This window comes from Staurois parvus, unplaced genomic scaffold (genome assembly GCF_062004578.1).
Source record: "Staurois parvus isolate SC_StPar_1 unplaced genomic scaffold, SC_StPar_1.0 ptg001647l, whole genome shotgun sequence".
Lineage (NCBI taxonomy): Eukaryota > Metazoa > Chordata > Amphibia > Anura > Ranidae > Staurois > Staurois parvus.
In genome coordinates this window covers 252,640-279,987 of record NW_028319443.1, presented here as the reverse complement: position 1 = coordinate 279,987, position 27,348 = coordinate 252,640, and the positions used below count along the sequence as shown (strand labels likewise).

The 27,348-nt window shown below is 43.6% G+C and overlaps 1 protein-coding gene across 1 annotated transcript in view; it reads right to left on the bottom strand.

Moving 5' to 3' along the window:
* Positions 1-313: 313 nt before the first annotated feature.
* LOC149434872 (catenin delta-1-like) overlaps positions 314-27,348 on the bottom strand; it is a gene marked incomplete at its 3' end in the record, with an annotated part of 273,021 nt that continues 245,986 nt past the window's right edge. Inside the window, exon 15 of the mRNA XM_089663279.1 lies at positions 314-361. Within this exon, the coding sequence (XP_089519405.1) occupies positions 314-361 (48 nt within the window). The remainder of the gene's footprint in view (positions 362-27,348) is intronic.

Sequence of the window (27,348 nt, the reverse complement as noted above, 5' to 3'; positions counted from 1 at the left end):
AAAGGGAAGATAGTATAATTCATGGCCAGCCAGGTACCCAGAGAAGTGATATAACCCTCTTGGGGAAAAGGTAACCCCTTAGTCCTGGGTCCAGTTGGTGAGAAGAAGGCTGGTCCCCAGGCCCCTCCAAGAGATCAAATCATGGTGGTTTCCATGAAATATAAATATATATTTGTAGACACATGTAGATATGTGTCTACAAATATATATTGATATGTCACGGAAACCACCGTGATTTGGGATGGGGAAAAACATTTAACAGAGCTATGCATTTTTGTATGTGGGGATATTAATAGAATTAAGTGAACAGTACCTGTTCTAATGTCACTCATTGGAATGTCCACAACTTCAGACATTTTATCTGGGGGGAAAAAAAAAAAGCACAACTATAAATCCCACTGAAATCATCATATACACATTACAAGTCAAGCAAGAATGAAAGTGATATACAGTGTCTTGAAAAAGTATTCATACTCCTTGAAATTTTCCACATTTTGTCATATTACAACCAAAAACATAAATGTGTTTTATTTGATTTTATGCGATAGACCAACAGAGGCACATAATTCTGAAGTGAAAAGAAAATGACAAATGGTTTTCAAAATTCTTTACAAATAAATGTCTGAAAGTGTGGCGTGCATTTGTATTCAGCCCCCTTTACTCTGACACCCCTAACTAAAATCTAATGCAGCCAATTGCCTTCAGAAGTCAACTAATTAGTAAATACTGTAGAGTCTACCTGTGTGTAATTTAATCTTTGAATAAATACAGCTGTTCTGTTAAGCCATCAGAGATTTGTTAGAGAACATTAGTGAACAAACAGGATCATGAAGGCCAAGGAACACACAAGACAGGTCAGGGATAAATTTGTGGAGTTAAAAGCAGGGTTATGTTATAGAAAAAAATCTCAAGCCTTGAAAATCTCACAGAGCACTGTTCAAACCATCATCCGAATATGGAAAGAGTATGGCACAACTGAAACCCTACCAAGACATGGCCGTCCACCTAAACTGACAGGCTGGGCAAGGAGAGCATTAATCAGAGAAGCAGCCAAGAAGCCCATGGGAACTCTGGAGGAGCTGCAAAGATTCACAGTTCAGGTGGGAAAATCTGTCCACAGGACAACTATTAGTCGTGCACTCCACAAATCTGGCCTTTATTGAAGAGTGGCAAGAAGAAAGCCATTGTTCAAAGAAAGCCATAAGAAGTCCCGCTTGCAGTTTGCGAGAAGCCATGTAGGGTACACAGCAAACATGTGGAAGAAGGTGCTCTGGTCAGACGAAACTATCATTGAACTTTCTGGCCTAAAAGCAAAACGTTATGTGTGGTGGAAAACTAACACTGCACAAAACATCACCATGAACACACCACCTACAACGTGAAACTTGGTGGTGGCAGCATCATGTAGTGGGAATGCTTTTCTTCAGCAGGGACAGGGAAACTGGTCAGAGTTGATGGGAAGACATATGGAGCCAAATACAGGGCAATTTTACAAGAAAACCTGTTAAGAATCTGAAAAAAACTTGAGACTGGGGCGGAGGTTCACCTTCCTGCAGGACAATGACCCTAAACATATAGCAAGAGATACAATGGAATGGTTTAGATCAAAGCATATTCAGGTGTTAGAACGGCCCAGTCAAAGCCCAGATATAAAACCAATTGAGAATCTGTGGAAAGACTTGAAAATTGCTGTTCACAGATGTTCTCCATCCAATCTGACAGAGCTTGAGCTATTTTGCATAGAAGAATGGGTAAAAATTTCACTCTCTAGATGTGCAAAGCTGGTAGATACATTTATGCTTTTGTTTGTAACATAACAAAATGCAGAACATTTCAAGGGGTATGAATACTTTTTCAAGGCACTGGCATTTTATTTATACTTTTATGGTAAAAGTTATACTATACTATGAGGAGTCCCCTATGCCTTATCTTTTGAGAACTTTTTCTACTGGAGTAGAAACGCAAAGGACTGACCCTGGATATACCTGCAGTGGATAAGTGGAACCCCATTACCCAGTGTGTGACAATTTTTATTCAGCACAATTTGACCTATATTCTTGATAGGTCAGATGTTAAGGTGAGCGTGCATTCTGGAAGGTGGAGGTGCATGGTATTAACACCTATTGAAATCACCGCTGCACTACTTTAAAGACTTGAAGAAAGAGACTTTTATAATCAAATTAGACTGCACTTTTTTTCCGGTTCACTTGATTTATTTATTTCTAGGAGGCTACGTATTTATACCCTATCTTTGATTGATTTAGCACCATGTTTGTTGATTTAGGTGTGTGAGCCCAGCCAGGCATTTACTATTTTTAGCACAAATGTTTTCTACAATTCTGATTGTTCAGCCAGGTTTATATCATATTAATTTGAATGCACATTCTAGTTTACCGCTCATTCGGGTGTTTACTTCAGCTCAGTCAAATGTTTACTTTTGACCCTTTTAATATTTACTTATATTACGGTTGCACTTTGTTATTTAGCACTGGATACAGATGGCTGAATTAAGGCCGTAATCTGTCCGAGGAACTATGGCATAGATGCATAAAATTCTATTCTTCTCAAATAGTCCAATTCCACCTTGTGCGTGCCTGAAACAAAGCCAAAATTGGATTTTGAGACCGATGTTAGATTTGCTCCTGCTCCGGATGCAAGGGATGCATTGTCACTCTTTGACAGCTATATCAAACTGCTACTGATATCGCAAAAGACATCAATATTTTAGAAGTGATTCTAAAGGCTTTTTTTTTTTTTTTTAGAAAAAATAAAAAACATGTTAATACTTACTTGCTGTGCGCAGTGGTTTTGCACAGAGCAGCCTGGATCCTCCTCTTCTTGGGTCCCCCTCAGGCTCTCCTGGCCCCTCCTTGTCGGGTGCCCCCCACAGCAAGCAGCGTGCTATGGGGGCACCTGCTGATCCATGTGTCCATTTAGCCTGTCCCCTCTCCCTTCTCATTAGCTCACTGGCTTCTGTCTCAGCCAATAAGCAGGGGGAGTCCCAGGGTAGCTGAGATTCCAGTGCACATCACTAGATGGAGAGACGGCTTAGGTGAGTACTGGGGGGGGGGTGGGGGAGATGCTGCACACAGGTTTTTCACCTTCATGCATGGAATGCATGAAGATAAAAAACCTTGAGCCTTAACCACTTTAATTTATTGCATTAGGCCCTACTTAGCGATTTGGAATCACTGCAATTCTGCCCGCGATTCCAAATCGCACGGCAGTCGCAAACTGCATATGTGGCAGTCTCTGCAAACCCCATACATGGAGCGTTTTGCTGCGATTGTTACGTGGCAATGGACCCTTTAAAAACTGCGTTGAGCTTGTCAAAAGGGAACACAAACTTCTTATGGATGACAAACACACATAGGGCAGTCCATTGAAGCGAATGGACCGCCCTATGCACGGCACACAGAATCGTGTGAAAATTACCCAAACAAAATAATTTGCTGGAACGTGAGTTCCTGCTACACGAAGTGTGGGCCTTACATTTAATAAGAAGAACTCACAGCAAGCAACAAACTGGGCCCTAGGTGAGTATATTTATTCACAAAATGTATGTTTGCTTGCGAGACTGGTAGGAATATAGTTGTATATGCCTAAAACACAATCTTAAAAGGACCCAGACGAGTAAAGTGTAAGATTGTGTTAGAGTATGTTTGTCTTTATTTTGTCGCTTTGTTTTTGTTTTGTGTTGTCTGTTTGTCTATCTTGCTTCCTATTTCTATCCAACTAACTTGCTCTGAGTGAATGGGTTCCGGTAACAGTGTTTTGATGAGCAAACACGGTTTCATGCCGTCACAAAGGGCACAAGAAGAATTAGGGATAGCTCTATTTCACATGATCTCTCTAACGGAGGGGATATGAGGGTGTAAAGTTGTAGGCAAGTGGTGGTTTGGTATGTCTACCTACTTTCCGAGTGCATGAGAAAGAGAGAATGCTTATAAGTTTGTGCTTTGAACACAGAGTACTAACAGAACAAAAACTAATTTCTCTTCAACTGTCTATACTTCTAAAAATTTGCTTCCTCATTCAAGTCCTTAACTAACTTGGATTGGGATGAACCATGACCCTTAACCTATAATGGTAGCTAGGAAATCCTGGCAGCCAATCAGGTGACCTGTGAACCCACCTATCTTAGCTATAAGTTCGCAAGTAACGGTCACAAGAAGCCGTTTCAAAACCTGGAACTGGGACGCCACCCATTGAATGGCAAGCTTGGGAATTTTAAATTCTCACTATTCCTTTCACACCTGCACTGTCTCCCTTGCATATCATTTCTTTTTATGTCCTTACCTATTCTATCCTGTTCTATCATTCCTTTCCTTCTTCTATAATTAAATTACATTAACCCGCAAAGCCACGCTGTAAACTGGAGAACCCTGGTTCATTGACAAGGTGAAATCACGTGTTCGCAGATATGTACCATTTAACATCTTGACGCTGAAAGCATTAGCAGCTTGCCAAGACTGTATGCACACCTCTAACAGGCACTGATAAGCTCTTTGTGCTTAAAAGGACCTATGCATCGATATTAACAATATGACTTATATGTTATTATAGTTGTCAACGATAATTGATTTCATTGTAAGCTTTCTAATACGTATAATTCTCAGTCTGTCAATACTATCTTACATTAGAAACAGGAGGGAAAGTGAAACAGCTGCAGTTCTGTAGAGAGTTTTAAGAAAAGCAGTTAATGAATAACACATATAGTAAATGTACTACATCTTAATTCATATTTGAAATTTTTAGAATAGTGCATGGATATTATTGGCAATAATGGTGTTAAAGCAGAAACAAACACCCTCCCGGGCTCATGTTACAGCCAGTGCTGATGAGATAGAAGCAGGAGAGTACGTAAGACTGCAAAGGTCTACTGATGTATCCAGGCAATGCAACCAGGTTATGCTATCCTCTGGTGATCTACGATGCTTGTGAAAAATAGGAATAATAAGGATATTCATCTGTGATTGTGTTTTATTTGCTCCAATTGTGGTGTTTAACCAGCAAACACAAATGCTCCTGCGCTTGGGGATGGACTCGATGCAGGCTACAACCACATTAAGAATGTCCTGGAACATGCACACCTTGCTGCCCTCAAATGGACCGGGGGAATCCAAATATACTTAATGGGGAAAGAACAAAGAGAGGGCGCACAGGCCTAGTGCATTACCATAAAAAATGTTTAATAAAAAATAAAGTAGGTGTTGTACTCACAAACGACAATATAGTCAAGGCAGATCGTAAAAGAACAGCTGGCTCAACACCGCACTGAGTAACAGTCCGCAATAGGGAGTTTAGACATCCAAAAGGCTGACGCGTTTCGAGGACTTGCCTCTTCCTCAGAGCCAGAGGAAGAGGCAAGTCCTCGAAACGTGTCAGCCTTTTGGATGTCTAAACTCCCTATTGCGGACTGTTACTCAGCGCGGTGTTGACCCAGCTGTTCTTTTATGATGTGCCTTGACTATATTGTCGTTTGTGAGTACAACACCTACTTTATTTATTAAACATTTTTTTATGGTAATGCACTAGGCCTGTGCGCCCTCTCCATGTGGTGTTTAACCGCCTCCCGCCCGCCATATCAGGGCTGTGGAGTCGGTAGATAAATGTTCCGACTCCGACTCCTCAGTTTTTTGTACTTCCGACTCCGACGTATTAATATGCGAATGTATTTTATACATTCCTTGAAGGAAAGAAAGGCAACATACATGTCATTACCACAGGACTACTGGCTGGGAAGCCAACAGTCTACTATATTGAACAGTTTAAGCAAAAGACAAACACAATGAAAACAACAAAGTTTTATTAATTTTTTTTTATTAATTAATCAAGTGGCTGGATAGTAGCAGCAGGCATAAACATCAGGAACAGGAACTTTACCAGTCAAAAAATTCAAACCACATTATTTGGTTGTTTTAGAACAAAAACAAAGCTTATCTATATGAACCAAAAACAAAATCTGTAAAACCTAGAAATGGTTTATATTAATCTTGAAATGTAGTTATAGGCTTAGCAAATGCAAATCAATTCAATGTAGAGTTCTAAGGAAGAGAATTGCCTCTGCCATATCCTCTTTCATAGAGGCTCTTAAGTCAGACTTTATTATTTTTAGGGCTGAACATAATCTTTCGACACTGACTTGGGTGGGTGGCATTGCAGTAACTATTCTGGCCACATCACTAACGATCTCTGGATAAACAAGGATGGCTTCTTCAACAGTAAGTTTTGATGAGCGATCATACTTTTCAACTTCTTCTAGTGCTTTATAAAACTCCTGTTGGAATTTTTTTATTTGGACATTTACTGGTTCTGTAACGCTTATGCAACGTCGGAGTTTAAAAGTTTTTATAGTCTTAGCTAAATGACAGCAGTTTTTCCAATGGTTTACAGCTTCAGTCTTGAACTATTGACCCTCCATTCCATTCACTTATACAAGGGTCTCTAGTCCTGCAAAAAATATATTTACTTAATCCCTTATCAGTGAGAGGCTAGGTTACCCATGGGCGCTGCATTCCCTGTAACAGCAGAACACAACACTATGGAAAGTATAAATATTGCCGCTCCTAATTGTGCGTTGCGTGCCATATAGTGAAGCACATGAAAAGCATGCTTTTTCACGGTCACTTAACATGTTCGTTTTGTGGTTACGTGAGGCACTGCATGCATTGGTCTTTATTCTTACAGTAGAGAAGTCATTAATTATAACTTTTTGTGAATTGGGACATTTAAACTTGCTTTTTTTTTTTAATTCCAATCTAAATTTAATCGGAATCGGAGCATTGTTTGCCGACTCCGACTCCAGGTACCCAAAATTTTCTCCGACTCCACAGCCCTGCGCCATATAAGGAAATGTAGGGCGCGAGGCGGTTCTCTCTTTCTGGGAGGAATTAACATGACGTCCCCCCACTCTAACCGCTGTGGCGCGCAGCGTGGCGATCGGTGGTGCACTGTGTCCCTCGGACACAGAGGATCACTGATTGTTTACTTATGAGGGGTTTATGTATAATCTTCATCAGCAACTGTAAATAGATATTTGTATAACTATACGTTAACCAAGATACAAAGTTAGAAATATCAGAGGTTGGTTTGATATCGGTGTGTTGTACATACACATTGGATCAAATAGTAGTAATTAAGTTAAGAGATGGTTTTGTATTGGAGGAATGTTTGGTGTGTACACATGGAATGCTCTATTATGTGAGAGGGGGCAACCACTAAATTAACTACCTTATCTCAGACTTTATGGGGCCCACATAACGATCTAGACCGGGCCATTTAAATCTCTTTGTTTGTATGAGGGCCACTTCAAAGTACCCTCTCTTTAGATATGCAATGGTGATGGCTATCTGGAGAATGCAGTTTTACCAGGCTATAACCTAAGGTTCCCTCCAGACTCTCAATAATGGAGAGAATTTTGATGAGAGCCTGGATCCAGACGCATTGGTGCCATGACCTAGCATATGTAATTTTATCACCAAAAGGGGAGGCTCTGGGATGGGGCTGAGTTATGTAAGCGATATGGGATTGGGAAATTGTCCAATCCTGGATGAGATGCGTCAGATAATGGGAGATGGATTGGATAGTTCTACCAATCAGGATGGCCCCATGCAAGTCTATGGGAGATAGGTGTATATCAGGGTAGGTTTTGGGGGAAGACAGGGGAGAAGATCCACCGATCCTGGGGGCCCCCCATGCTACACCATTGGTAAATATCAGGACATTTCTCTGGCACTTTACATGTATACATGATTGTCGTATGTGTTGTCTGTCTTGCTGTTTGTGGGTTTAGGATATGAGTAGTATATGCTTTAATTCACTGGTTGAATCCTATACATTTTGTTTCTTTTTCTTATTGTAAAATAGATAGATTGTGGTATGTTAGTTTAGACCTCCCTACTATTTACTAATAAATTTTGGTTGTTGTGTTAAACCTTTCACTCTTGGTCAAAGAACTCTCATTAAGGTTAATCAAATCATATCAGAGAAATATTATATTTCATAATCCATAGATTTGGTCAACACCGATCAATGGAAAGAGCCAAAGACGTCGGCTCTGTCATGTGATCAGCTGTGTCCAATCACAGCTGATCGCATGTAAATAAGGAAATACCGGTTATCAGCATTTCTCTCCTCACAAGCTGTCATGCTGACAACTCGTGAAAAGAGAGCCGGTAATCGGCATTCCTCAGAGGGGACATCTGCACTGATGATCAGTGTGCCCTGATGATCAGTGTAGCCCCAGCAGTGCCACCTGTCAGTGCCTATCAATTCCACATATCAGTGCCTACCAGTGCACATCAATGCCACATATCAGTGCCTATCTGAGCTGCCTTTCACTGCCACCTATCAGTACCAGTCAGTGTGACGGGCACGGTGTCAGACCCCACTGGACCCCAATCTAGGTGCCAAAATCCTGAGAGCGATTTTTACTGGGTCAGGTTAATTACACAATTAACCCTTTACACTGCCACCATCACCTTTTTACAGAGAAGGAGGAAACTCACAAATCTTAGTAAGTAACACTATGATGTTTGAATAAGCGTCTGTATACATACTGTCACCGCAGACAGATGTATCCAGAGGTTTTAAAACACACAGTAGCACTCTTCAGCAACAGGAATTCTTAGTTTGCATTAAAGACCTTTAGAAACAGTTAAACACTTTTCAGAAAATAGGATTTATTACTAAAAAGGTCAAAATGGTGCAATAAAAATATTTACAGAAAAGATGTAACCAATATATATATATGTAACTAGAGAGAGCAATAACACAACAGAGTGATAAAAGAAAGAAGTTTAAGAAGGTAGAATACTTTCAAAAGTCTTGGTTTAAGCAGAGTTCAAGTGTCCTGAACAAAATGGTACCTTTTCTCCCGAAGTCGGTTCCTGATGTTAAAAGGGAGAATCTCTTCATCTCTCTCTCCAGGCATCACAGCCTGTTTTCTAGGAACCCAGCAGGGTGTCTCCTTAAAGCAGAGAACCAATCGCCTCATTTGGGGAGGGGTGTTTAGGAGGGGACCCAGGCTATGACCAAATCCCTCTCACGATTATACCATGGTCAATAACCTTCCAAAGGTGCATGCAGCAGCCTAGCCACTGGCAGGTTAATATGCAGAACCATATTCTGAATGTCCAGACATCAAATATGACACATCTGGCTGTGACGGTTAAAGAGATATCACTTTCTGCTCTCTGGTAGACGTCATCTATGGGTGTAAGGTATCAGGTGACTCGTATTAAACTGACCTCTCTGAATATATGCTTTGTTTTATTGTACCTTGTTCCTGCCAGGATTTATAAAAAGGTATAAAAAAGTGGTTATACGTGGGATGTATGTTTTACCGCTACTTCTGGAATGCTTTCATGTCCAGTGACTGTCTGGTTTATAGCTTTACGACCAGGTCAAGGCAAGAGCCCGACAGACATACTGGAACCAGCTAATTGGGTTTACAACCATGAAACGTATCCAGCTGTGCCCTGTGCACTCCTGAACTCAGCACACACACAGACCACATTCCATTCAAAAAAAGGAGGGGGATAGAATGATATTTGCAGAGTATGATCCAAATTATGGTTGTCATTGTCCATATCTGTGCGCACAATTATCACAGTCAGTGCCGCCTATCAGTGCCATATATGAGTGCTCCCTTTCAGTGCCCAGTGATGCCTGTCAATGCCCATCAGTGCCACCAACCAGTGCCCATCACTGCAGTCTCATTAGCGCACATCAGTGAAAGAGAAAAATCACTTATTTACAAAATTATATAACAAACTAAGAAAAAACGTGTTTTTTTTTAATTTTCAGTGGTTTTTGGTTTAAAAAAAACAAAAAAACAAAACAGAGGTGATTAAATACCACAAAAAGAAAGCTCTATCTGTCTCAAAAACATTATACAAATTTCATATAGGTACAGTGCTGCATGACCATGCAATTGTCAGTCAAATTGTGACAGCACTGAAAGCTGAAAATTGGCCTGGGCAGAAAGGGGGTATAAATGCCCTGTAAGCAAGTGGTTAAAGTCCGGAGAGACAAAGAGGCTTTGCCATTTGTGATCTTAACCACATCTTGTAAAAAGAGTGACGTCTGTGCCAGTCAGGAGGAGGGGGGAGAATAGTGTCTCAGTGGTGAACGAAAGGATCATCTCTCAGATCTTTGTGAAACTACAGTGCACTGGGTGAGTGATTAACTGTAGCTGTGTAAGACTACACTAACGGAAGAGTGGTAGCAGCAAGGGGAGGGTAAGGTTTATTGCGAACCCATAAGGAAATCCAAAAGAATCTGAGTAGCCAACCCTTTTTTGCCTCCCAATTGGAGGTGGAAAAGTGCCGCTTTCAAATGGGAAGTGATGGAGGTAAAAGGGAAGTTCAGTGTTCGGTCATGGGGCAGAAGGGAAACACTTTTTCATAAAAGAAGTGTGTAAAAATAGAAAAGGGAAGCTTTTGGCCAGGCTTCTGTCTGTTCAACTTCAAAAAAGGGGAAATTAGAACATTCAGGGATTTGCAAGATGGGAAATCAGCTGGGTGGAGGCACTAAAGTTAAACAACCCCCTTCAACCCCTCATCAAGAATTGAGGGCTTTATATGGTAAATGGGTAATTAATTATCTTAAGAAATGGCACAGACTAGCACAGGTCAGTGATTACCCTATGCCCATACAGGGGACTTATGATGTCAGAGTCTGGACTGCTTTGCACCACAATTTCAACAGTAAAATGACTGAACCAAATGAATTATCAGCTTGGGCCAATGAGGTTTGATTGAAAACATCTAAAATCCTTTTTGATTATGAGCACTCACCTGTTGGCAAAGACACTCATAAGAAATCCTAGTAGGCCCATGACAGAAGATGGGGTGTCTAGCAGTGTGAGATCTCCACCTCCGTTATATGATGGAACTTTATTCTCATATGTGGAATTGCCAAAGGCATCAGCACCACTGGAAGAGTTTCTCCTCGAGTGCTGTTTTCACAATGAACTGAATGTTCGCTCCAATATAGGATCAACTAAATGGGTAAGTATGCAGAGTAGCCCCCCAGGGGAAGCATCACCTCCCCTCCTCTATGAGTAGCCCCCGTTGCCTCAAGACGATGAGTGGGATAAGGACAACGCTCCAGACACCACTATGGATGAGGCAAAGGGACTTCATTATAACCTTAGAAAGGATAGAACGCAGAAAGAAAGGCTGCACCCTGTGAGAGAATAGAGAGCATATGACGACAGACAGCAGCTGACAGGAACAATAACTCACCATGTGCCTTGGACTCCAGGTGAAAGGAATACTTTGCAGAAGCATAGGCACAGCTCTAACGTGTTTGCTCAGCAGCTGTGTAACATTAAAACCAGCTACAGGGCAAACTAGGAAGAAATGCTGAGAATAATTAAAGGAGTAGCAGGTATAAGTGATTTTGAATTAATGATACTAGAGGCATGGTTGTATAAGCTAGATGAGTTGAACACACGGCTTGGCCAACCGGATTCTCCAGACGTCGCCGTGTCACAGTGAGAAGCTGAAGGCTGCCATAGGATGTATTTGATCAGCAGCCTCTTGGACAAAAGTAAATTCAATAGCACAGGGAGCTAAAGAAGAAGTACATAAATATACAGACAGGTTCAAGATGACTGTCACAGAGACAGGGCAGGATCCGGATTCTGCTCCCCTGGCTCCCATGTTAGCCACAATGTGGGGAACGGAACTCAGAAAAGCCATTCAGGATAAGTTAACTGTCCGTTATCCAGAGTGGAAAAACTGAGTCTGCAAGCTTTGATCTCTGTGGCTTCCAATATACAAAAGCATGTAGATGACATGAAAGGCAAAGAAGCCACAAAGGGTAATGTTCGCTTGTGAGCCCCCACAAGGGTCCAGTGAGATAAAAGAGGACAAGCCACCCTACACTAACTTGTTACAACTGTGGCAAACCTGATGTGCATGGAGAAGGGAGTGCTGAAAAGAGTGAACTCTCCTTGTAACACAGCCAGCAAACAAGAAGCCACTAGGCCGTAAGGCCCCTTTCAAGTACCGGATGGTACAAGACCTAACAGCAACAAACAGAATTATTGAAATTGATATGCTCATTGTGCCAAATCCACATAACTTGTTATCCAATATCCCCAGTGATGCAACCTGTTTCCCTGTGGTGCATATTGCTAATGCATATTTCTCTGTAAGAATTGAGGAATCATGTACATACCTTTTTTGTTTGAAAATTCCCAATACACCTGGGAAAGGCTTCCACAGGGCCTAGCCACAGCACTTAGTGTCTTTAAGCAGGCTCTTAACTGCCTCCCGTCTGCCATATGGTACAATGACAGGCGCAAGGCGGTTCTCTTGTTCTAACCGCACATGCGCGGCTCCGGGAGCGCGCAGCGCAGCGATCAGCGGTGTGCTGTGTCCCTCGGACACAGCGGATCACCGATCAACGGAAAGAGCCAAAGCTGTCGGCTCGGTCATGTGATCAGCTGTGTCCAATCACAGCTGATCGCATGTAAATAGGGAAATGCCGGTTATCGGCATTCCTCACTTCACGAGCTGTCACGCTGACAGCTCGAGAGAAGAGGAGAGCCGGCAATCGGCATCCCTCAGAAGGGACATGTACACTGATCATCAGGGCACTGATGATCAGTGTGCCCTGATGATCTGTGTAGCCCCAGCAGTGCCACCTGTCAGTGCTCATCCATGCCGCCCGCCAGTGCCCATCAGTGCCACATCAATGCCCCATTTCAGTGCCTACCAGTACACAATGCCACATATCAGTGCCCATCTAAGCTTCCTTTCAGTGCCGCCCATCTGTGTGCGTCAGTGCCGCCTATCTGTGCACGTCAGTGCCGCCTATCAGCGCCAGTCAGTGCCGCCTATCAGTGCCATATACGAGTGCTGCCTTTCAGTGCACATCAGTGCCACCTACCAGTGCATCCTCATCAGTGCCCATCAGTGCCACTTATCAGTGTCCATCAGTACAGCCTATCAGTGCCCATCACTGCAGCCTCATTTGCGCACATCAGTGAAGGAGAAAAGTGACTTATTTGCAAAATTTTATAGCAAAAACTAAGAAAAAACTGTTTTTTCTTCAGAATTTTCACTGGTTTTTGGTTTAAGAAAAAATAAAAAACCCAGGTGATTAAAAACCACCAAAATAAAGCTCTGTCACAAAAAAATTATACAAATTTCATATGGGTACAGTTTTGCATGACCGCGCAATTGTCATTCAAAGTGCAACAGTGCTGAAAGCTGGAAACTCGCCTGGGCAGGAAGGGGGTATAAGTGCCCTGTAGGCTAGTGGTTAAACAGGTATTGAATCAATGGCAGTTTTGCCTCTGACCAAAACACTGAAATACTGACACATAGTGGCAAAATGCCTCCTATGAATTTGTAACACATAGAAAGCACATAACAGTGAGGCTGCCAATTATTGGAATACTGAAAACAGATCATTCCTGCTAACTATTTAGGTCCTCTTTTGCAGATCTTTAAGCTCTGAGAAAGAAGGGATCTCCCTTTGAAACGCATCAGCTTGACCAAGAGTTTATCTCCCTTCCGGATGGAATTCACATGTGTCTTCAAACCCTGTGTTGGTTTTGGATGTTATATGCCTTTTTTACGGCTACTCTTGTGAGTATAATTTATCAATAAATACATGAACTGTTTACTGTTTACTGTTCTCTACTACCCTACTTTCTCTCCTCTGAACTACCTACTATCATTCTTGGAGATTTTAACATCCCCATTAATGTGAACAACCCAGCTACATCCCAACTCTTCAACCTAACCTCATCTTTTGCCTTAACACAATGGACACAGCCCTCCACTCACTCTGATGGGAATACATTAGACCTTGTTTTCTCTCATTGTTGCACTCCCTAAAACCTCACAAACACGCCCTTTCCTCTCTCTGATCATAATCTCATCACCTTCACAGTGTCCTCATCTTCAAACACCTATCCCTCCAAGCAGCAAACAATTACCCGCAGAAACCTCCACAACGTGAACCATGCTTTTATTCACTCTGCAACTGACCGCCTCTATGACATAATCTCTCCCCTGTCCTGACCTGGCCACTGCTGTCAATAGTTTGCTTTCATCCACACTAGACTCACTCCTCTAACGACAGGAAGCATCAGGCCCTGACCATTATAACCTTGGCAGACTGACAACACCAGAAATCTTAAACGACATATTCGTGCGCTGGAGCGATTGTGGCGTAAAACCAAATCTCAGCAAGCTTTCACCCAATATAAATCTGCTTTCTTAACATACAATTCCTCCCTCCATGCTGCCAAACAAGCCTACTTTCTCACTCTCATCAATAGCTTGTCATCCAGTCCTCATCATCTCTTCACTTTTAACTCTCTACTTTCTCCACATCCACCCAGTACCTCACTCACTGCTTACGAGATTGCAAATCATTTCAAAAACAAGATTGATGTAATTCGTAGGGGCATCTCCACTGCATAGACATCCATCCCACTTAGCATATGTTATACTAAACCTCCCTCAACACTTTCCTCTTTTGACCTTGCTACTACCGAAGAGGTCACAAAAGTTTTCTGAGAAGCTCGTCTCACTACCTGCCCCCTGGATGCTGTCCCCTCACAACTACTACGGTCACCCTCTTCTTCCATCCTATGCTCCCTCACTCACATCTTCAATCTCTCCCTAAAGGTGCCTTCCCCTCTAAAGCATGCACACACCACTGCCATACTTAAAAAGCCCTCCCTGGACCCCACCAACCTGAACAACTTAAGACCCAACTCCCTGCTCACCTCAACTCTTAGAACGCATAGTCTACAAGCTCCTGCCTCACTGACAACAACCTTCTTGACCCATTACAGTCTGGCTTTCGCTCACTACACTCCACTTAAACTGCCCTACTAAAACTCACTAACGATCTACTAACTGCTAAAACCAATGGCCACCACTCCATACTCTTACTATTTGACCTCTCCACGGCTTTTGATACTGTTGACCATAACCTCCTCCTCAAAAACCTCCACTCTCTTGGCCTCCGAGACACTGCTCTCTCCTGTTTCTCCTCCTACCTATCGCAGCGCTCCTTCAAAGTTACCTGGCTCTGGCTCCTCCTCTCCACTTCCTCTTTTTGTAGGGGTCCCTCAAGGTTCTATCCTTGGACCCCTTCTCTTCTCCATCAACACCTCCTCCCTTGGTCACTTTTCATAAACTCCCATGGCTTTACGTACCATCTCTATGCTGATGAGACACAAATCTATCTTTCTACTCCTCACCTCACCCCTTCAGTCTCCTCTCGCATTACTAACCTACTAAGCGACATTTCAGCATGGATGTCACTCCACTTCCTCAAACTCAACCTTTCCAAAACTGAGCTCTTAGTATTCCCTCCAGCACGTGCCCCATCCCCTGACTTCCCCATCAAGATTAATAACACAACCCTCAGTTCCTCCCCTCATGCCAAGGTGCTAGGTGAAATTCTAGACTCCCGTCTGTCCTTTCAGCCCCAAATCCAATCGCTGTCCAAATCTTGTAGACTTCACCTACACAATATCTTCAAGATATGCCTGTTCTTAACCTCGGAAACTACTAAGCAACTTATTCACTCCCTTGTTATCTCTTGCCTTGACTATTGTAACTCCCTCCTCATTGGCCTAACTCATCGCAGGCTATCCCCTCTTCAGTCTATCATGAATGTTGCTGCCAGACTCATCCACCTTGTTATTGTTGATGTTTTGAATTTTATCCCTTGGGCATTGGGAAGCCAGTGAAGGGATTGGCAGACAGGGGTGGCAGATACAGAATGGTTATCCGTTGGGCAATGGGAAGCCAGTGGAGGGATTGGCTTCTGCCACCCCTCTCTGCCAATCCCTCCACTAGCCTCCCATTGCCCAACGGATAAAATTCAAAACATCAACAATAACATATAAAGCCATTTTTAACTCTGCCCCAAATTACAGCACCAATCTTGTCTCCAAATATTACCCAAGCCGTACTCTGTTCCTCACACGGTCTCCTGCTCTCTAGCTCCCTGGTCTCCGCCCCCCATGCTCATCTCCAGGACTTCCCCCCCATCCTCTGGAACTCTCTACCCCAATTTATCAGACTATCGCCTACTCTGCTCACTTTTAGGCAATCTCTGAAAACCTCTCTCTTCAGGGAAGCCTATCCTGCCCTCAGCTAATAATGGAATCTTCTACTCCTACCAGTCCATCCCCCACAGTTACTTCCTTTTGTACCGCTAGCCCCTCCCTCTTAGGATTGTAAGCTCCAAGGAGCAGGGCCCTCCTACCCCTCTTGTATTGAACTATATTATTAATGTATTGTCTCCTGTTAAATTGTAAAGCGCTGAGTAAACTGTTAGCGCTATATAAATCCTGTATAATAATAATAATATAAATGACAAGCCCATGTTTAGCCTTGTCAGAGTACAAAAAAGGATTTTGTCATGAGGCAAACAATCATGCGTCAGGAGTATTGATGCAGAAGCATGCAGATAATACAAGCCTGTGGGGTACTAATCTTAATCTCTAGATCCTGTTATCTATACAGCAGCACCTTGAGATAAGGCTACATCGGTGGCAGCCATTAAGGTGGAAAAAACTGCAGATATGGTGTTGGGAAATACTTTAATTCTTATGGTTCCTCATACGGTAGAACAGGTGCTTAATCAAATTAATACTAAGCATCTCTCTGCCGCCAGACAAACTAAGTATGAACTGGCTTTACTCACACCTAGTGTCAGGGCTCTGTCCACAGCAGAGGTACTCTGAGACCTGGCATTCCTGCCACTACCCTGCATGGCCACAGAAATGCACGCTGGTGAAAATCTATGCACATTGGCGCACGGACGCGAGCCGGAACACGCATGTGCACTGGAGCATAGTTACGCACGCATTAGCTCAGTTTGGTGACAGACGGCCTTTATCAGGAAGCCCATCATTGCTGGTTGATCTCTGGCTCCTCAGTACCTTTGTCCGTGTTACCTTGCTACTGTGATCTCCTGTTACCAATTTGGCTTGTTCCTGGACCTATCTTCTCTGACTCCTGATCTGACCCTGGCTTGGCTAACGGATATTCTCACCTGCTCTCCTAATCTGACCTCAGCTTGGCTAATAGATATTTTCACTCGCTCTCCAGTGTATGACCCTGGCTATCCTATTGACTACGTCTGCTCCAATCTCCACCTGGTATCTGACATTGGCTTTGAACAGACTACCCTGTGGTCCTCTGCTACCCTGAAGGCCTGCATACCTCTCACGGGCGCCACCTGTCTGCAGACACATTCCAGTGCATCAGCTGTGCTCCTGGGTGTACCTCTGACAAGCACTCCTACAGACAACCCGTGCTACTTTGGGCCTGACTTCTTCTGTCCCATATCCAGGGGAGTCTGGAACTTAGCAGCAAGGGAAACCTCTAACACCAGGTACGTGATACCTAGCAATATAGTTATCAAAAGGTGTAATGTGTTAAACCCTGCCACTCTGCTGACTGTCATGCCTAACCCTCCGGATGGATGGGAACATGATTGCTGCAGTATTGTAGAAGCATTTTATGAGTTTCCAGTGACAGTTTCAGATTTTCCTCTTGAAAATCCAGATTTGGAATTGTGGGTGGATGGCTCACAATGCTATACAGTCCCAGAGAGCTCTGCCTGGTCATTGTTCAGCCCAAGTGGCAGAATTGGAAGCATGGACAAAGGCATGTCATATGGCAGAAAAACAGTCTGTAAATATCTATACTGACTCTTGTTATGCCTATGGCATTGTACATGACTTTGGAGCTCTATGGAAAAGTAGGAACTTTCTGATATATCAGGGGAAACCTATAAAAAATTCTGCTAAAGTAAAGGTGCTGTTAGAAGCCATTACTTCACCAGCTGCTATTGCTGCAATGAAGATGAAAGCCCACACTAGGGGGGATAGATCCTATCATTACTGAAAACCAGAGAGCAGATGAAGCTGCTAAAGAGGCTGCATTGTTTCCCCTTGAGGTGGCAAGAATAGAGGAAAATGAAAGTGTGTTTCATACAAGGTAAAACCGATACAGAAATTCTGACAAAACTACAAGCTGCAGCATCCCAAAAGGAAAAGAGTTAATGGAAGAAGGCCCGGTGTTATCAGAATGATATGTCTGGCTCCAGGAGGAGATCTTGTTCCCCCATTTCTATGTATCCTTCCTTATGCTCCATGTCACATCTCCCTAGTCATACAGCCAAAGTGGCCATGGTTGATACAATTTTGAAAATGTGGCTTGCACTAGGCATTAAAGCAGCGAAAAGACAATCCTGTCAGGCCTGTTAAATTTGTGCACAATATAATCCAGAGAAGAAGGTACAAACACCATCTGGCCATGTTCCAAAACCTTTATACCCATTTCAAAGCTACAGATAGATTACATACAGTTGCCAAAGATAGGATTGTATGAATGTACTGACGCGTATATTGCTTCACCGGCTGGTCAGAAGCATGGCCATTACAAAAAGCCACACCTAAAAAACTAACAGCAGGTAGTGTGCAGATATGGGGTCCCAGAATGTATAGAAAGTGATAAGGGAAAACATTTCAAAGGTCAGATAATGAAAGAAGTGTTGACAGTGTTGATTATATGATGCATGCAGATGCTGTTCGATGTGAAAGGTCACATCGAACAGCATCTGCATGCACCATATAATCCTACTGCTAGTGGAAGGATAGAAAAATATAACGGGTTGTTAAAAGCAAAATTAGGAAAACGCAAGGCTGAAATGGGATTAAACTGATTACAAGGATTATGTATAGCATTACCTGCCTGAAGAACTACCCCAAAGCAGAAAGGAAAAACTTTCTGCTTATGAAATTCTATTTGGATCAATGCAAAAAAAAAAAAAAAAAAGGTTTATACTATCCACAGATCTCAACTAGGTCTTATTGTACACTTACTGAGTATGTTGTAGGATTGCACAGACACCTCAAGCAACAAAATCTATGCTTCACTTCCGGATCCAGATGATGTTGAAGGGACACAAACAACAGCCAAAAGTTTGGGTGATGCTCAAGAAGCACCAGAGGGGAAGTTAGGAGCCCGAAGGCTTGGTCCACATCAGGTGGTGCTTATTTCACCAATTGTGAAACTTGAAGGCAAGGAATCCTGGGTACATGCATCTCATTGTAAGCGGGTGCATGAAGCAGTGATACCCAAGTAATCAGGCTAGCTGGGAGGACAGAAGCCTCAGAAGGGGCCCCGACCTCGACAGGCGGTGCTTGGGAAAAATGTAACTCTTAATTATGTTCCTTTAGTTTCCAGAATTAATCATCTGAGTTATCTGTGAGGCTTGTGTGGTGCATAGCTGGATGAGGGAACATGAAAGCGTGGAAGGGTGTTCTGGTGTTGATTGTCATGGGGCCAGTATTTGTGGGATATCAGACCTTCCTGAATCGGATGATCCAAATGCATGAGATGGTCAGTACTCAATTCAATATCTCCGATTGTAGGATATGTACTAAGATTCCCCCTAGTGTACGCCTATATTTGCTATGGCAGTGACAAGCCCAGATTTATACCATGCGCTATTAATAAATCTGTTCATAAATAGTGTGCTAGCTTCACAGCAAGGAAGACACATAAGAGGATGGGTTGCTAACTCCGGGTATATCAGGCAGAGGAAAAGGAGTCACCCTTAATGGAACAATTAGGGTGGGCGATACAGATCAACAGGAACCAGGTGAGATCCAAGTAGCCTTGAATGGATGCTTCAACATTCTAAATCAAACTACGCATCAGGGTGAAGAACATTGCTCCAATTGTTTCAATAAGACCTTGAAGCAATCACTAAGGGGTTTGGATTTGCCAGATGAGTGTAATGAGACCTACATAAACACTGATGTGAATAAGTACAATATGTCTTTAGGGGAGTTGGTGGATTAAGAAATAAAAAGTGTTAAAGCCAGAGTTCTGCCTAGTTCATAGTATTTTGTATGTGGTCGGACAGCTAGGAAAAGTCTGCCTCTTAAAGCCAATAGTACGTGTATAATAGCTGAACAAAAGTTTACGTCACTAGACCTGTAAAAATACGGATTTGCTGAAAGAAAGTCAAGGGAACAGACAATGAAAGTCTGTAGGCAGTAAAGTGCAATCCGTCAGGGTTGCTTCAGATACAATGACTCAGATTGTACATAAATATAACCTATCTTTGTTCGAGGAAGCATTTAAAGCATGAACGTATGCACCCTCATGGACAGGATGGGGACATGAGTGTGTGTAGAAGTAAAACCATCTATAAGACATTTTAAGAAAAACTCAGATATGCTTATTACTTCTTTTCAAAGAAACAATGGAAAACACGCTGAAAGAAAATGACAGTAGTCCACCTAAACTATCACCTGCAATAAATGCACCCTTTGTAATGTCCCCTGATGAGACCAAACTAGCAATGCCTTTTCTACTACCCATATCAAATGGCTCTGTGGGAGAATTCATGACCAGATGATGATTTCAAAGACCTAATTATAAAGGAAGAGACCATATCTGCAAGTTCTCTCCCACCGACAGATGAACTATCGACTGTGTCTACATCCACACCATGTCAATCACTTATCAGTTCACCATTCATCAGCCTGAAACCAGCAGGTAACCACCCCTTTATGCTACAGAAACATCAGGATTTCCCTCAAAACCAAATGAGACTGCAAGAGACATTGTAACTGTGGGACATTCTTATGTGTCTACATTCTTATGTGTCTACAATCGCCTAAGCACCCACCTAACTGACAACAACCTCCTCGATACTACAGTCTGGCTTCCATCCCCTACACTCCACCGAAACCGCCCTACTCAAAATCACTAATGACCTGCTAACCGCCAAAGCTAATGGCCACTACTCAGTCCTCCTACTCCTCGACCTCTCCGCGGCCTTCAACACAGTTGACCACCCCCTCCTCAATAAACTACACTCCCTCGGCATCAGAGACTCCGCTCTCTCCTGGCTCTCCTCCTATCTATCCCAGATAGGATCTATCTATCTTCTGTGCTCTGAAGGGGACCCCAGCTTAAGACAAGTCATTCCAGCGGCCTACCATGGCTATCTGGATGTCTTCAGCAAACGAGGGGTAGACTCCCTGCCTCCTCACCACCCGTATGATTGCCCCATTGATCTGTTACCCGGTTTTCGAAATTCCCTTCGGTCAAATTTTTCCCTTGTCCGAGTTAGAATTGGGGGTTCTCAAGGACTACATTGATGAGAATCTCCAAAAGGGGTTCATTCACCCCTCCACTTCACCAGCAGGGACTGGAATTTTCTTTGTAGAAAAAAAAAGATAAATCCCTGAGACCCTGTATTGATTACCGCGAACTAAATAAGGTCACGATTAAGAATCACTACCCTTTGCCCCTGGTCCCAGAACTCTTCCAGAGCCTGAAAACCGCAGCTATTTTCACTAAGTTAGATCTGAGAGGTGCATATAACTTGGTTCGTATAAGGGAGGGGGGACGAGTGAAAGACCGCATTTCGCACTCGTTTTGGTCATTTTGAGTACTTAGTCACGCCATTTGGACTCTGCAATGCCCCGGCCATGTTCCAGCATTTTGTTAATGACATATTCAGGGACTACCTTGATGTCTTCGTAATTGTCTACCTAGACGACATCCTGATATTTTCACCTTCACTGGAGGCTCATAGGGATCATGTGGCAAGGGTTTTAGAACGATTACGCCTACATGGGCTATACGCCAAGGCTGACAAGTGCAGTTTCGAACAGCACAGCTTTGCCTTTCTGGAACTGATCATCTCCACCACGGGGGTCGCGATGGATCCCCAAAAAGTCTCGGCAATTCTGGATTGGCCAATTCCCGCAGATAAGAAGGGCGTCCAGCGTTTTGTTGGATTCGCTAACTTCTACAGGAAATTTATCAAGAATTTCTCGGGTCTGGTCTCTCCCATAACGCAATTAACCAAACAGAGAACCCGTTTTAAGTTGACGCCGGAGACCCAGGCGGCCTTTGAGGCCCTAAAAAACCTGTTTGCCACGACACCCATTCTCGGTCATCCGGACGCCTCCTTGCCTTATGTTCTGGAAGTGGATTCATCTGAAAATGCAGTGGGGTCAATCCTATCCCAGAAGAAGGGCACCAAGGAACTTCTGCACCCTGTGGCATTTTTCTCAAGGAAACTTATTCCGGCCGAAAGGAACTACGACATTGGCGATCGAGAATTATTGGCCATTAAAACAGCATTGAAAGAATGGAGATATCTGTTAAAAGGAGCCACGCACCCGATCTTGATCTTCACAGATCATAAAAGTGTAGAGTATTTGAGAACGGCAAAACGCTTGCGACCGCGCCAGGCGAGATGGGTTCTCTTCTTTTCTCGATTCTCATTCCACATAACATACAGACCTGGTTCCAAGAACACAAAGCCGATGCACTCTCGCGCATGTTTGAGGATCCTAAGGAAGAGCCAAGACCTGATACCATTCTCTCTTCAGGAAACTTCCTGGCCCTCCAAACGCAACTACGTTCTAAATTACAGGACGCATCTATGGCTATGGCCACCCCATCTGGGGTACCCCTCCAGAACAAGGGTGGACTCTTATGGAAAGAGGGATTAATCGTGCTGCCAGAAGAGGTTCAAACATTGGTCCTGGGACATTGCCACGATCATCCGATGGCAGGACACTTCGGGCTGGCAAAGACCCTTGAACTGCTCAAACGCACATTTTGGTGGCCAAACATGACCAGAGACTGCAAGCGCTAAGTCAAATCCTGTGCCGTGTGTCAAAGGAACAAACCTCCTAGGAGCAAGGCCTGGGGGCAGCTACACCCACTACCTATACCCGACCGGCCATGGCAAATGATTGCAATGAACTTCATAGTCGAACTTCCTCCGTCCCAGGGCCACACCGCAATCTTCGTGATCGTAGACCGCCTGTCAAAAATGGCCCACTTCTTACCCCTGAAGAGTACACGATCGGCTTTCGAGACCGCACAGATCTTCATTCGAGAAGTGGTTAGGTTGCACAGAGTCCCAGAAGATATCGTCTCGGACCGAGGAGTGCAGTTTACCTCCAAATTCTGGAAAGCTTTATGTAAGGCACTGGATATCAAATTATCCCTCTCCTCCGCTTTTCACCCACAGACCAATGGACGGAAAGGACCAACCAGACACTGGAACAGTATCTGAGATGCTACACGTCCTTTCTGCAGGATAATTGGCTGGCGCTCTTACCTTTGGCAGAGTTCGCCTACAATAATGCGAATCATTCAACCACGGGGCACTCCCTGTTTCTTTCGAATTACGGATTTCACCCCACTTTTTTACCTGATCTGGTCGCTGAGAGTTCAGTTCCAGCTACTCAAAGCACTACCACTTTTTTCTCCTCCAACAATAAGTTGCTTTAGGAAGCCATTTCTAGAGCCCAGGAAGATAACAAGAGGGCCTTCGATAAGAAGCGAAGGGGGGAACTGGTGCTGCAACCCGGGGATAAAGTCTGGTTGGCAACAACAAACCTAAAGATTTGGTGCCACTCGAAGAAACTAGGACCAAGATTTGTGGGTCCATTTCGTGTGAAGCGTATGATTAACAAAGTGGCATATGAGCTTATTCTTCTGGAAACCTTCAAAATCCACCCGGTATTTCATGTTTCTCTGCTAAAACCAGTCGTACCAGATCCATTTCCGGATCGGGAGTCCGGACCTCCGGAAGCTATAACTATTGAAGATCAAAAGGAATTTGAGGTGGAAGCAATCCTAAAGTGCCGAAAAAGGGGGGGCCAGACCCAGTTTTTGATCACATGGAAGGGCTATGGTCCAGAGGAGAACTTCTGGGAACCAGCCCAAAATGTTCATGCCCCTAGACTTATCCGGGAATTCTTTCGTGGCCACCCACGAAAATCCCCCCTGTGCTGTCACTGGTTGCCATATGGTCTTTCCTGTGATCTGTGTTCCTGAACCTGTTAAGTGAGTATTTCTGACCCGGATTGCCTGACTTTGCTGATTTCTCCTGTCCTGACCCCTGGCTTGCCTGACCTCGCTCCTGAATGCCCCTTTATAGATCTGACCTCCTGTTACTGACCTGGCGTGTGACCCGACCATTCTCTGCCTGCTGCTTTGTACTGCACCGACCCCCCGGCTACCGACTTGGCTTGTCTGACTGTGCACTTGCTCATCCATCCGTCCATCCCACCGGGATCTCCCGGCCTCCTCACGTCAGGCTCTCACCCTGCGGGAGCCTCTGGCGGACTCCTCTACCACTGGTGGGTGTACCCGGTAGTCTCGACCTGGTCTCGGTACACTCCAAGTCCATCCCCACCATCAGGGGCCCTGGTGTACAAGTGATCCGGGACTTAGACTCCACGCTGTGGGGAAACCTGACCAGTGGGTTGCTAGAGGTGCCGCCAGGTGGTCCCTTACACTACCTCACCAACCTCATACCCAAATACCACCCAACCCGTAATCTTCGCTCCTCACAAGACCTCCTACTTTCTAGCTCCCTGGTCTCCACCTCCCACGCCCGACAGCAGGACTTCTCCAGGACTTCCCCCATCCTCTGGAACTCACTACCCCAATCCATCAGACTGTCACCTACCCTCCTCACCTTCAGGCGCACCCTGAAAACCCATCTCTTCAGGGAAGCCTACCCCGCCCTCACCTAACAGCCGATCTCTTCCACTCCTCCCACCACTCCATCCCCCACAGCCATTTCCTCCTGTACCACTATCCCCTCCCTCCTAGATTATAAGCTCGAAAGAGCAGGGCCCTTGAATCCCTCATGTTCTGTTTTGTTACTGTATTGTCTCATGTGCTGTCCCCCACTATAATGTACAGCGCTGAGCAAACCTTTTAGCGCTATATACTGTATAATAATAATACTAATAATGTGTTCTGGGCACAATCTAGAGCACACAGGTTGAATATGGAAAATTTAGGCTTCTCTAAACAAAAAGGCCTGGGGTTGGTGGTTAGGGTGTAGAGAGATGATGTGGAGACAATTGGGTCCGGCTCTTTATGATGAGACTGCTCTCAATTGTTTACCACCCTTTGCTAAAATCATTTATCTAGGGGGTAATGACCTAAGGAGGGAAATAATGGCAGGGCTAATAGAAAGGATGCAATGGGGCATGCATTGGAGGATGGGACAATTCCCTAATACACAGTCTTTTCACACATCATAGACAGGCCTTGATGGAGACAAGCCAGAGTCGAGGATGCAGAAAATTTGAATCAAGAGTTGGGAAGGTTTTGCATGAGGCCAATGGATTGCATCATGCATAAGTAGAGTGGCTGACGGGTGACACATGAAGTAAAAGTTATGATTCTTTAGTTATAGTGTGAATGCTTGCATATGCTAAATTGTGGAAAAGAAGTCAACAATAAAGCAGAGTGTGTGTTTTGTGTGACTGCATATGTCCAATGTCCCCATCTGTTTTATTCCTGCCCCGGTGGAAGGCATTCCTCCGACATGTAAGTGAGGCTTAGCTTACTTATATGTCCTCTTAAAGGACAGGAATGGGACATTGTCCACCAATAGGCAAGTTAGTAAGGAAGCTTTTGTACCATCTGCTTCTGGGGAACGAAGTAAAGAGATGTGGAGTAGAGGAGGACCATGCCTGTGATCTAAGGTAAGGTGAGTCAAAGGTGAAAGGAGCCTCTTAGGGTCCATTACTTCCAGAAATCATGCTGCATTACTCCCCTAATGTTAGATGAAATAGCGGATGAGTGGTAAGCTAGGCCATGTTAGATGAAATAACGGATAGCTATGGCTAAAAAGGGGGGGGGGAATGTGCCATGAAGGGAACCTTTTTCTGCGGCCCTCCTGATGATCATGGTTAAGATCACTGAAATATCCACATTTATATTGTATTGTTTGGAAAAATTATATACATGAGAGTAAAAAACTTAAAATGACAGCATATAGTCAAGACTTTCATGTACATAAATGTTTTTGCTTTCCCTAACACATCTGTGTATAAGGAATGAATGTTTGTGATCATTGCAAGGCTGAAGAAATTGTGCCTTCCTTGATACATCTACAGTTGGGTTCAAAATAACAGCAGTCAGACATCACTAACCTGATCAATCACTGTTTTTGGTAGAAATGATATTTCTACATGGCAAATAATTTACTAGCAGGTGTAGTAAAGTAATAGAAATCAACAGACCCAACAGTCATGACATGCATGCTGCTGATTCTGTGTAATTGAATCACTAATTGAAAGGGGCATGTTCAAAATAATAGTGTGGAGTTCTATTAGTGAGGTCATTCATTCTTTGAAAAACAGGTGGCAATTATTGCCCTTATTTAAGGAAGAAAGGTAGAAAATGTTGTACATGCTGGTTACAGTGCATTTTTTCTCTGAAATTCTGAGGGAAAATGGGTCGTTTCAGACATTGTTCAGAAGAACAGCGTACCTTGATTAAAAAGTTGATTGGAGAGTGGAAAACATATGAAAAAGTGCAGAAAATGATAGGCTGCTCAGCTAAAATGATTGCAAATGCTTTAAAATGGCAACCAAAACCTGAAAGACGCGGAAGAAAGCAAAAAACTACCATTCGAATGGATAGAAGAATAGCCAAAATGGCAAGGACTCAGCCAACAATCAGCTCCAGTAGAAAACAAGGTGAGTGAGCGCTAAAAGCCAAATAGTAAAACTAAAGTAAAGCCAGCAGCTGAACACCAAAAGGCACCATATAAAACCTTCAAAGTAATCAAGTAAAGCAGGGTGCAGCGCTTAAATAATCTGCTAAATCTCATAAAAATACTATGTTCAAATAATTATCATATATGATATAAAATGCAATACGATAAGAATGATGGCAAATGTGCATTGCAAATAATCCCATAAATTGGTGACAAAGTGCAGGTAAATATGTCACTAAGTAGTGACTGGTAACGTGAAATGGTGTTACACACTAAAAACAAATACAGTCCATAGTGTAAGTGCAAATGAGATCCCAGAAATCCAGTGGCTGGATCCGTGGATAAGGTGATAGAGTATGTAAAGATTGTGCACTCACCAGATACGCAATCACAATGCACATTTAGAGTTGATAACCTCAGGACATCAAAGATCCTTATATAGGTCTGGTCAGATACCCCTCACTGCCTGGTAGTGCTGCCACAGTTGGAAATAGCTGCTCTGTAGGTGTAGATGGCTCCCAAAGGAGCTCAAAAAACAGAGGAGGCCAAATAGTGTAGTATCCTTAGGATAAGCTTAGCTAACCTACTATGACTACGTGCCATCGCACGAAACGCATCAGAGAGGGGCTACAGCGGTGTGACGCCACGCCGACCGGCGCCACGAGGGCCCCGGTGGCCATCTAATATACTTATATGGTCAGTACTTCTTTTTGATCCTGCTTACCTTGTATTTGCATGGAATAAATACTCCTTATCCTAAGGATACTACAC